General features: G+C 33.8%; 1 protein-coding gene and 1 pseudogene across 4 annotated transcripts in view; both read left to right on the top strand.

Annotated features, from left to right (window-relative positions):
- Positions 1–12,042, top strand: part of NIPBL (NIPBL cohesin loading factor) — a 186,834-nt gene that overhangs the window by 129,040 nt on the left and 45,752 nt on the right. For all 4 annotated transcript variants that reach the window (XM_036020202.1, XM_036020205.1, XM_036020203.1 and 1 more), the window contains 7 exons: positions 146–232; positions 2,517–2,748; positions 3,529–3,680; positions 4,321–4,401; positions 5,159–5,259; positions 6,628–6,766; positions 11,793–11,875. In XM_036020202.1, coding sequence (XP_035876095.1) covers positions 146–232; positions 2,517–2,748; positions 3,529–3,680; positions 4,321–4,401; positions 5,159–5,259; positions 6,628–6,766; positions 11,793–11,875 — 875 coding nt within the window. The remainder of the gene's footprint in view (positions 1–145; positions 233–2,516; positions 2,749–3,528; positions 3,681–4,320; positions 4,402–5,158; positions 5,260–6,627; positions 6,767–11,792; positions 11,876–12,042) is intronic.
- Positions 3,975–4,062, top strand: LOC114513606 (annotated as a pseudogene).

The following is a 12,042-nucleotide window of genomic DNA, read 5'->3' as shown; positions in this document are numbered from 1 at the left end:
AGGAAAGTTTCCTTTCTGTTCTTTCAGAGGGTGGTAATATTATATACTCCATAGCCTAACAGGGATAATTGTACAAAATGTTTCTTGAATAATTAGTACTTTTACCAATGATGGATAAAAGCATTTATAAATGTTGCTGTTTCAGCTTTCTACTGACAAAACTGTGAAAGTCCTAAATATCTTGGAGAAGAATATTCAAGATGGGTCAAAGCTTTCTACTTTGTTAAATCATGTAAGTTTAAGATCCATACTGTTTTTACCCTTAACTATTGTTAAGATATATTTTTTTATGGGACCTTTGACTTATAGGGAAAATTCCAAACTTCACTTCAGCTTGTTACCACCATTTACTAGTTAGTCATTAGCATCGCTGCCAGAGTTGCACTTTTAAAAATTCAAATTTGATTGTACGCATTATTAGTTCACAGCTTTGACATAAAGTATGAAAAATAATGACGGATATAAATTCATTTAATTTAAAGGACTGTTCTTTTGTATTATGCTCTTCCTTGTGTAAGTGTATGAGTGTGTTCACAATGTCTTTTCATTTAAGAAGTAAATGATAGAGGTCAATAATTCTGTTGAACTACCCTGGAAAATTAGTTAGAAATCTTACGCTGATTTCCTAATGTATCCTAAAACATTAATTCTTATATGCCATTTTTATACCTAGCTCAAATGGTTGTCAAAAGGTTTAAATAAGTCAATTCATGTAAAGTGCTTAACAGTGTCAGGCATGTTGTAAGTTCTCAGTAAATGGTAACTGGAACTGTTTCTACATTTTAGTTTGTTTATATCAAAAGCACTTGCAACATGGTGCAGTGGTTTATGAACCAATTTAAACTATATTGCCTGGGATCTGCCTTCTTAGCACTATAGCAGACATTCAGTCATATGTGCACTCAGATTGATCTTGATATCTCTTTTGTTAATGAATAGAAACATTGATGTTTATAAGCATTTAATATAAGGGGTAAAAGAATTGGGAAAAGTTTTAAATTAATGAATATTCATTTTAAAAGCCTGATTTCAAAAAACAGTATATTTATTTTAAAAATTTTCCAAAACATAAAAAGCCCAAAAGGCCCATACTCCCATCCATCAATAACTACTGTTAACATTTTTGATACATATACTTCCATTCTCATATGTAAATACATACTATGTATATTTTGTACATGTACTGGTATTTATCTTATGAGGGACATGTTCTTGATGTTTTCAGAAGCCACAGGATTGCTAAGTGATGTACATGGAATAAAAAATTATAGGAAAAAATCTGAGGTTGTATTTCACTGGCTTATTAAATATATCCATATTTTCCAATTCCTCCCCCCCCAAATTAGTTTTTGAATGATAGAAACAAAAAGTTTAGAGAAACCTATAGTGGTAGTATGCTCCATCTTTACAAGTGTTTTTAAAAAGTTTAACAAGAAATTGTGATAAATATCATCAAGAATCTAGAGTTCTGGAGAGCTGGCTGATTTGGTCTTAATGAAATTATTTTTATTTCTGAAAACCTTAGCACTATTTAATTTGCTGCAGATCGTCTTAATGTTTGGCATGAATGATAAACCTCTTTAACAGACTCTTCCAAACAGCAATTTTAATATCAAAAAAAGCTGCTACTTTATCTTATTTTAAAGCGGGCATGTAAGCAGTAAAATGAGAGAAAGCTGGAGAATTAGGAAAAAGGTAATCAAGTTTTAGGCATTAAAGATTAGAAAGCCCTTCTCGGCCTTACTTTATTTATAAAGTAAAACTCTTCACTACAAGTAAGATTAAAAGTACCCCATCACAATTGCAATACAGGCCGCTGATGTATAAATTAAAATGTGGTCTTCAGTCAGTTGTTGAATTATTCATTTAAAAAAGTAAATTATGTTTTCAGTAGTATGCATAATCATTGCTTTTAATCTCAGTTTCAAAAATGCGATGTTGTTGGAAGAGAGGTATTAGAATGATAGTAACGTTTTACTACTTTTGAGTAAGGCTCTACCTTTTGTTATTATTAATTTTGCTTTGTTCTCACAACAGCAATCAGAGTTTATAAAGTTCTTTTGACTATCATAATGTTTATACCCCAAACATAAAATTAATGTATTATAATTACAGTCTCTAGCTAAAATCTTAGATGTAGATACAGTATACAGATAAAGGGAACTATAACTTTGTCATTGGAATATCATCTAGTGGTGAAATTAAGAAACAGTATAATGTTGAAACATAGCAATATTAGTATTTATACTTCATTCCTAATGTTTTTAAAAATATACACACATCAAAACTCTTACCATGTTTTCCACCTGTGAAAATCAATTATATCATAATGGGTTATTTTTTATATTTTAAGTTATAAATATGTTTAATTTCATTAACAGTGTGCTGTTTTATAGGATAATGATTTACCAGGTTTATTTACCAAGTTTTATGTACAAAAACAGTTTGGTATTTTATATTTTTATATTTTAAGTTGTAAATATGTTTAATTTCATTAATAATGTGCTGTTTTATAGAATAACGATACTGAAGAAGAAGAAAGGTTATGGAGAGACCTTATTATGGAGAGAGTTACAAAATCAGCAGATGCCTGTCTTACAACCATCAACATTATGACATCCCCTAACATGCCAAAAGCTGTATATATTGAGGATGTAATTGAAAGAGTTATACAGTACACTAAATTTCATTTGCAGAATACACTTTATCCTCAGTATGATCCTGTTTACAGATTAGATCCTCATGGAGGTTAGTTTTCCCTTTTATATTGATAGTTTTTTAGTATAATATCAAAATTACCTATTGTATAATTTTGCCATGTTGGATGGATCAGAATGCAATGACTTAACATGGCGTAAAAATTAGATTACATAGAATGTAATAAACACTGCCTTTGATTTGACTAGAATGTAAAGCTTAGTTAACTCCGTATTTGTTCAGTTATTCTTTTAGCACCTATTCATGCATAGTAAAGGAGTTTCTACTGGTCAGGGAAGAATCCCAGATAACACAGCTTCTGGTTCCATTTATCAGTTTCCCTTAATTTTACCAAACATATTAGTCTGCAAAAAGGATTGATTCAGGATACTTATTCTTTCTTTTATTTCTAACCTTTTATGAATAAGCAGTGAAATGGTTAACATGTATATGGTTGAAGAGAGGAGGACAAACTTGGTTTCTGAATAACCTACACTTAGTTACCCATTTAATAATTGCAAATTAACTTAAAGGGAAATAGAAACTTACTATCTTATAATCTTATGATTAATAAAATAAAAATAAAGATGAAGTAATATTTTAAATCAAGAATTTAATAGCCACTGAAATGTGCCATACAGTGCTGTTAAAATAATGTTTACTATCTAACTAAACATACCTAGAGTAATTTTCTCTTTTAATAAATATCCAGCTTTATTTACCAGATTGTTATGTACAAAAAAGTGTATTCTTTTAATTCAGAAAAGAATTGTATTGCTATTTATTAAAAGTTATTAAAAGTTTATATATTTCTTGTTTTGAATTTTTTAGGAGGCATATTAAGTTCAAAGGCAAAACGGGCAAAGTGTTCTACTCATAAGCAGAGAGTAATAGTGATGCTTTATAATAAAGTTTGTGACATTGTTAGCAGCTTATCAGAATTGTTAGAGATCCAGCTTCTTACAGATACAACAATTCTTCAGGTAAGTTATTTTGAAGCATTTTTATATTTATAGAGCAAATGGTTTGAAGCATTTTTAAATTTATAGACAAAATGGTTTAATTGAGTTCAGTGTAACCTTATTCATTTGATAATAATACCAGCACTGTGTTAATTTTTTTTCATGCAAAGTATATATCTTAAATTGAAATAAATTGCAGGGAAGATGTAAATAGAAACATTTTGTGTAGAAGATAGGCGAATGAATGTAGTATAAATTCAAAACCCTAATTCTTTGAAAGATATATTATCATTTTCTTTAAAATATGTCAGGACAAAGACTAAACTTTTAGGGATCATTTCTATAGTTTGTTACTAAAATATGTCAGGACATTTTTATCTAGAATGGCAGCAATGTTTTTTGTCTCTTTATATTTCTGTGACATTTGTCAATCTAAAAGGTGGAAATTAGAGGAATTGCAGCTGTGAAGGAAGGTATATGCTAATATGTTTGAAGATGAAAGGGATCAGAGAAAGAACTAGGTGCAGATTAATGAGGGGAAGTAAATGCCCTCTCAGTGTTTTGCAGTAAGTTGGAGAATGTTTTAGAATTTAGTGAGGTGGGCTGTTACTGAAATCAACTAGAGATGTGTACTAATTACTCTTTTTATGTGTGTGTGCAGGTATCATCAATGGGAATAACACCATTTTTTGTGGAAAATGTCAGTGAACTACAATTGTGTGCCATTAAGTTAGTCACTGCAGTAAGTATAATTAATTCATATTTTTAGTTTATCCCCCAAGAAGAATATTGATAACATTTAATCCAAACTTGTAAAAATTAATGCAGATTTGAGTTTTCCATAGATTCATTTCAACATAAAAACTGTTTTAGTATCCCTTAGGTTTTAAGCACTTCTAAATACTTAAAAATATTTTAGTTAGCTCCCTGGCTAGTGTGGCTCAGTCAGTCGGAGAGTTGTCCTGTAGACCAAAAGGTTGCAGGTTTGATTCCCAGTCAGAGCACACATCCAGGTTATGGGTTTGATCAGTCGTCCAGGCACGTAGGAGAAAGCAGCCAGTTGATGTTTTCTTCTCACATCGATGCTTTTCTCTCTCTCTCTCTCTCCCCCCCCTGTTGCCCTCTTTCTAACAGCGATAGAAAAAAAATGTCCTTTGTGAGGACAAGAAATAAAATATATATATTTTTAGTTGGTAATCTATAATATTTTCTATAAAATCATAATTGTTTAAAATCATTTGAATCTTTCTGTACTCTGACTCCTATGAGAATGTTATTAATCATAGAAAAGCAGGTTATTTCAGTCACTGCTATTGAAAATGTTGAAAACATTTTCATTTTAAATGAAATGTTTTAGATTTCATTTTTAGTATTTTATATTTTTATATATTATATTTTATATTTTGTATATATATTTTTTATCACATTGTAGTATCATTTTTATTTTATTTCCAAATAATTATAAAAACCTTAATTTGGAATCTTATAATACTAAACAGGTATTCTCAAGATATGAAAAACATAGGCAGTTAATTTTGGAAGAAATTTTTACTTCACTTGCAAGATTACCAACCAGCAAGAGGAGTTTAAGGAACTTCAGGTAATTATAGCAAAGGTCAAGTATAATTGAGAGCTTCATTATATTGTAGCCTTTATATATTTTTCATTATTTCTGTCTAATTTTTTATTTTAATATTCAAATAAAAGAGAGTTCAGTGAAAAGAGAGTAAGAATAGCTTAGATGTGTGAAATAACAATACATATTTGGGTGAGTTAAAGAAATTCACTGATTCTCAAATGTAAAGATCTATGGCAAGGTTTTCCAGTCTTGGTGCTATTGACGTTTTGGGCCACATAAGACTTCATTGTGCAGGGCTGTCCTGTACTTGGTAACGTACTTAGCAGCATCCCTGACATCTCTACCTACCAAATGCCAAGAACAACACCCCTCCTCCCAGTAAGTGACAACCAACATTTTCTCCAGACACTGATAAATGTCTCCTGAGAAGCAAAATCATCCCTAGTTAAGAATCACTCATCTATGAGAAGAGCAATGAGAAATTGTCTCTAGAGAGTCAGAGGCAGTTTAAGGATTTTACACTAAGGAACTTGCACTTAATACTTTATATAACATGAAGTCACTAAGTACTGTTTTTAAAAGAGCCAAAAGATTGCTCTAACAGCAGTGTAGAAAGTAAACATGAAGATTAAATGCTTTAAATCACTAAGCACCGAGTAACTAAGGAATGTTACCCACTGCTGTGGTCAGCATTATTGTGTTTGTTGTCATAGGTAATCATCATCATTATCATAACTATCACTATAATACTCTGGAGTGATTAAATGTGTCGATCTGGTATATAGAATTATATTGCTTTCAATTATTATTACCTTAATTTTTGAGACTAAATGTGTATTGATAAACATCTTGTCTATTATACCTGAAGAGAAGCTATCAACATGTAAAAGAATTCCTATGTTTTTATTCTTTGTAACAAAAGATTGAGAATTTGATTTTTTATATTTTATCCAGTAGACCTTACACCATAGCACAGATGATCAAGAGCTGACCGTAGCAGATATTAGTAAGAATGAATACCACAGTGCAGGGGCGTTTGGAAATCTGGAAGACTTTTCTCATTTAAAAAAATTATTTTGAGAAGTATTTTATATTTTTCATTATAAATGTTTTATCTGTAGTGCACATGAAATGTGGAAGGAAATATTATTAAATATTTCATTTTCCTTTGTTTTAATTAAGTATGTATAGGGATTTAATTGGCATTTTTTCTAATTTATTAAAAATAATTAGACATGATACTAGACATGATACTACTGTAAGCACTAAAGCTAATGCCTAGAAGTATTGGTAATAAAAGCTACCCGAAACTTAAAGGTAACAGATGACATGCAAAATGAAATTGTCTTTATACTCTGTATGATTTAAATATTTTCCTTTTCATTGAAGGTTAAACAGTAGTGATATGGATGGAGAGCCTATGTATATTCAGATGGTTACAGCACTGGTTTTACAATTAATTCAGTGTGTAGTACACTTGCCATCATCAGAAAAGGACTCTAATTCAGAAGAGGACTCAAATAAAAAAGTAAGAAATTGTTATAAGTTTTATAATTTCATACTTTTGTAGGAAAAAGTACATGTATGAGAGTGGACCCCTTGTAGTACGTGCTTCGCACTCTAGGTGAGAGTTCTCAGAACCCATCTGTAAGAGTGTACCAGGTGTTGTGAGAGGTTGCATTCAGCTTTGGTGAATATTTTTTTAAGGTTTTCAGCGCATTTGCCCATTTCATTATGGATGATTTATAAGTGTACTTGCCCACACTGCACTGAGTGTTTGGCAGTTCGTGACCATAAACATCACCCCCTTACCCCTACCCTTCCATTCACTGGATCCTGCCCCAAGCAACTTTTTTTTTTTTGTTTCCCTGAGTGGGGAAAAAAGCCCTCAAAGGGAAACATTTTGCTGATGTGGAAGAGTTGAAACAAAAAACAAGAGAAGTGTTAAAAGTCATCAGAATTGGCAAGTTCAAAAAACTGTTTTGAACAGTGGAAGAATCGTCGTCTCGTAAGGTGTATTGCATCAAATGGAGAGTACTTTAAAGGTCACTGAATTTTAAACATGCAGGAATAAATACATAATTTTTTATAAATAAATTTGGTTCTTTTGGAGTCCCCCTTATATTCTCTGCCATTCTTTTATTTTTAGGGTTTTATTTATTTATTTTTAGAGAAGGGTGAAGAGAGGGAGAGAAACATCAATGTGTGGTTGCCTCTCACGTGGCCCCCAATGGGGACCTGGCCCACAACCCAGGCATGTGCCTTGACTGGGAATCAGACCAGTGTCACCCTTTGGTTCTCAGCTTGTGCTCAGTCCATTGACCTACACTAGCCAGGTCTTGTCTGCCATTCTCATAGAACTGAAGTTCTTATTTAGGACTTCATGACTGGGCTTTAAGACTTGAGTTCTGGTTTAGACTGTTAATATCTATCAGTGGTGAAACAAACAAATCATTTTGATCTGAGATTGCTTCTTCCTCTGTGAAATGGTGATGATAATGCCTAACAAGCCTACCATACCAATTCATAAGACTCAAGTAAGATATTGAATGTGAAAATTAATATTATAATATGTAATATCTATATTAATATATAATTGTAATATAATTTATGCATAAAATGAGTTTATGACCTCACAGTTAAGTAAGTCCTAACTAAGACTTGTTTTTTGGTTTGTAGATTTTATACCCTAACATTTATAATTTTTGCAGGTTTTATAGTATTGCTTCAAAAAAGTCCAAAGGAAATAGGAATAATTAATTAAGTAAAAAATGCATATCAAAAAAATTAGGTCCCTCTTGTTTCTCCTTCCCTTCCTAATCCAGTTATTTTCTCTCCATTCTTCCCTTCCTTAACCATCCGCAACAAGTATTACAACAGCGTTTAATCCTTCTGTTTATATATTTATCTGCCTATATTTGATACAGAATTATTTTTCAAATTATGTAAGTGATATCCTGACATATTTACAGCTGGTTTTTTTTCTCAACATTGTTTTAGTAGATATAACTTACTAATAACAGATTTCTCTTTTTTTGACTTGAGGTAAACACATATAACTGTATCACAACTTTGAACAAGAGTATCTCTAGATATACTTAGAAGTAAAATATTATAGCTCTGGCTGGCGTAGCTCAGTGGATTGAGCGCGGGCTGGGAACCAAAGTGTCCCAGGTTCGATTCCCAGCCAGGGTACATGCCTGGGTTGCAGGCCATAACCCCCAGCAACCGCACATTGATGTTTCTCTCTCTCTCTATATCTCTCCCTTCCCTCTCTAAAAATAAGTAAATAAAATCTTAAAAAAAAAAGAAGTAAAATATTAAATCATAGTGTACATACAGCTTTACTGAAACTTGTCAGTTTGCACAACAAAGTAGTGTTCCAGTTTACATTCTTACCTTTTGATTTTACCTACTCTGGTCAGTGTGAAAGATACCATGTTATATTTTGCATTTTCCTGGTTAATCATGAGCTTTTTCATATATTTATTTGCCCTTTGGTTTTCAAAACTTTGAATGCCTGGTTTATATCCTAGCCTTTAAATTTCTAATGAAGGAGTTGAATTTTTTTTTGTATTATATTCCAGTGTTTCATAAACATAGAGTTTGTAATGATTTTGTATTTTCAATCAGTTTCTTGTTCTGGCCTAGATCATGATAAGCAACTATTAATATTGCATTTGTTAACCACATTTGTCACTCTTACGTATTTTAAAGAACTAATATGAACTCAGTATTTTATTTTGTTTTTATAAAGTATTAAAATATGTTTAATATGGTAATTGTAGCCTTTCTCTTTATATGTAAAACAATAGTTAGCATTTTAGTATTTAAATGTATTACCAGGCTTCTAGTCACAGTGTTGGTGTAGGTAAACACAGGTCACCTCCTCACACAACTACATCAAAATTACAATTAAACTGTAGATCAGTCATCATTCAGAAGCATCATAAATGAAGCTGAATGGAAGTCCTACTACTATGGAATTAAAGAAGAAATCACATTGAGACTGGTAGGCAGGATAGAGATGTGGAACAGGCTAGTCCCACAAATGTATGGCAGATGAAAATTGGAGGGATATCTCAGGAGCGAGGGGTTCCAGGCCCGCCCAGCCCAGGGTTCCAGTTCCAGGAAGATAAGTCTCCATAACATCTGGCTACAAATCCAGCAGTTGTTGAGGCTATCAAAGACAGAAGTTTCTGCATTCCCGGGCTAAAGGACTCATGCACAGACTTACTTTGGAATCACTGCCTCTGAGCTCCATTGGCAGGGCAGCAGCTTGAAAGGCACCAGAGGCATATGAGGAGGATCTGAATTGTCCAACATTGAAGTGAGAGCTGGGAGGGAGTTTTCCCCCAGATAGAAGTGCTGGCAGAGGCCATTATGCCTTTTACAGCCCTACCCCTCACCCCACCCCAACCCCCACCCCCAAGCAGGCAGACACTGTATCTGATACTTCACTAACCTGGCTCACTCTGTTTGCTCCACTTGGCTTCCAGGCCCACCCAAGCTGTTTACAGTGGCTTTTCCATACAACTGACTTGTCTTTACCCACTAACTTGTCTTTACCCATGCTTCAGATTTTCCTAAATTTTCTCAAACAAGCAACAGCTGGCTTCAGTGAGCCCCATACCTCTCACTGATTTGCCTCAGGTTGGGCACTAGTAGCAGCTGGCCGTGGTTCACAGCTTGGCCTCTCCTGGGCACCTCCACGCCCAGCACAAGTGTCAGCCATCTGCAGATTGCTTTGTAGTTTATGCTGTATGACTATGGACAAAACACAGTTGGTGGCTGACCTCAGACATGGCAATAGCAATCAAGGCTCAACTACAAGAGGAGGGTGTACACAGCCCATATAGTGGGAGCACTTTGAGTACCCGGCTTGGGTTATAGCAGAGGCTGTGTCACTGGAACATACAGGACACCTACTACACTAGGCCACTCTTCCAAGCCTGGGAGACATAGCAGCCCTACCTGATACATAGACACAAACACAGGGAAGCTGCCAAAGTGAGGAGACAAAGAAACAGGGCCCAAATGGGGGAAAAAAAAATAGAACAAAACTCCAGAAGAAGAACTAAGTAAAATGGAGACAAACAACCTCCTAGGTGCAGAGTTCAAAACACTGGTTATGAGAATGCTCAAAGAATTTAGTGAGAACCTCAACAGCATAAAAAAGACCCAGTCAAAAACAAAGGATACATTAATTGAAATAAAGAACAATTTACAGGGTATCAACAATAGAGTGGATGAAGCTGAGGACCAGATCAGCAATTTGGAATATAAGGAAGCCAAAAACAACCAATTAGCACAGCAAGAAGAAAAAAATCCATAAAGATTTTTTTCCCAGAGGCGTAAGGAGCCTCTTGGAAACTTCAAGTATACCAACATTTGCGTCATGGGGGTACAGGAAGGAGGAGAGAGAGCAAGAAATTGGAAACCTGTATGAAAAAAATAACGACAGAAAACTTCCCTAACTTGGTGAAAGAAATAGACATACAAGTCCAGGAGGCACAGAAAGTCCCAGATAAGATGGATGCAAAGAGATCCACACCAAGACACATCATAGTTAAAATGGCAAAGGTTTATACAAAGAGAGAATCTTAATAGCAGCAAGGAAAAAGCAGTTAGTGCCCTGGCTGGTGTGGCTCAGTGGATTGAACACTGACTTGCAAACCAAAGGGTTGCTGGTTCAATTCTCAGTCAGGGCCCATCCCTGGGTTGTAGGCCAGGTCCCCAGTAGGGGGTGCACGAGGGGCAGTCACACATTGATGCTCCCTCTTTCTCCCTCCATTCCCTTCTGTCTAAAAACAAGTAAAGTCTTTTTAAAAAAAGAAAAAAGCAGTTAGTTACCTCCAGGGTAGCTCCCATACGATTGTTGGCTGATTTCTCAAAAGAAACTTTGCAGGCTAGAAGGGATTGGCAAGAAATATTCAGTGATGAAAACCAAGGCTCTACAACCAAGATTACTCAACCTAGCAAAGCCATCATTTAGAATTGAAGGACAGATAAAGAGCTTCCCAGATAAGAAAAAGCTAAAGGAGTTCATCATCACCAAACCAGTACTACATGAAATGTTAAAGGGTCTTCTTTAAGAAGAAGAAGGTTAAAAATATGAACAATAAAATGGCAATAAATACATATCAACAACTGAATCTAAAAATATAAACAAGCATAACAGAAACAGAATCATACAGAGAATGTTTTGATGGTTGCCAAATGGGGGAGGGGTCAGAGGTGTGGGTAGAAAAAGTGAAGGGATTAAGAAGTACAAATTGGTAATTACAGAATAGTCATGGGGATGTAAAGTACAAACTAGGGAATAGGGTAGCCAAAGAACATACATGCATGACCTGTGGACATGGAAAACAGTGTGGGGATTGCATGAGGGAGTAGGGTGGCAAAGGGGAAAAAATTGAGACAACTATAATAGTATAAACAAAATATAATTAAAAAATAAATATATTACCTGTATTCAGTAATAACATTAGCAACTTTGCTATTTTATTTGTTGGTTATCTCTTAGCTCTATAAACTTATTTTTCTCAATCTAGGTTGACCAAGATGTTGTCATTACCAACTCTTATGAAACGGCCATGCGAACAGCCCAAAACTTCCTTTCCATCTTCCTTAAAAAGTGAGTGTTGTAATCTTATCTGATTTTTATTTTGTCCAGTGTAGAGAATAGTTTAAGTAAAAAATTAATCCAATTTTCTACCATAATCTGAACCTTGTTTATATCTCTCTAGCTCTTGATTTTTTTTTATCTTTAAAATGAGGTACTTGGAATATTAAAAATCTAAA

Source organism: Phyllostomus discolor, chromosome 3 (genome assembly GCF_004126475.2).
Source record: "Phyllostomus discolor isolate MPI-MPIP mPhyDis1 chromosome 3, mPhyDis1.pri.v3, whole genome shotgun sequence".
NCBI lineage: Eukaryota > Metazoa > Chordata > Mammalia > Chiroptera > Phyllostomidae > Phyllostomus > Phyllostomus discolor.
The sequence above is the reverse complement of the archived record's forward strand: the minus strand, read 5'-3'. Positions and strand labels throughout refer to the sequence as shown.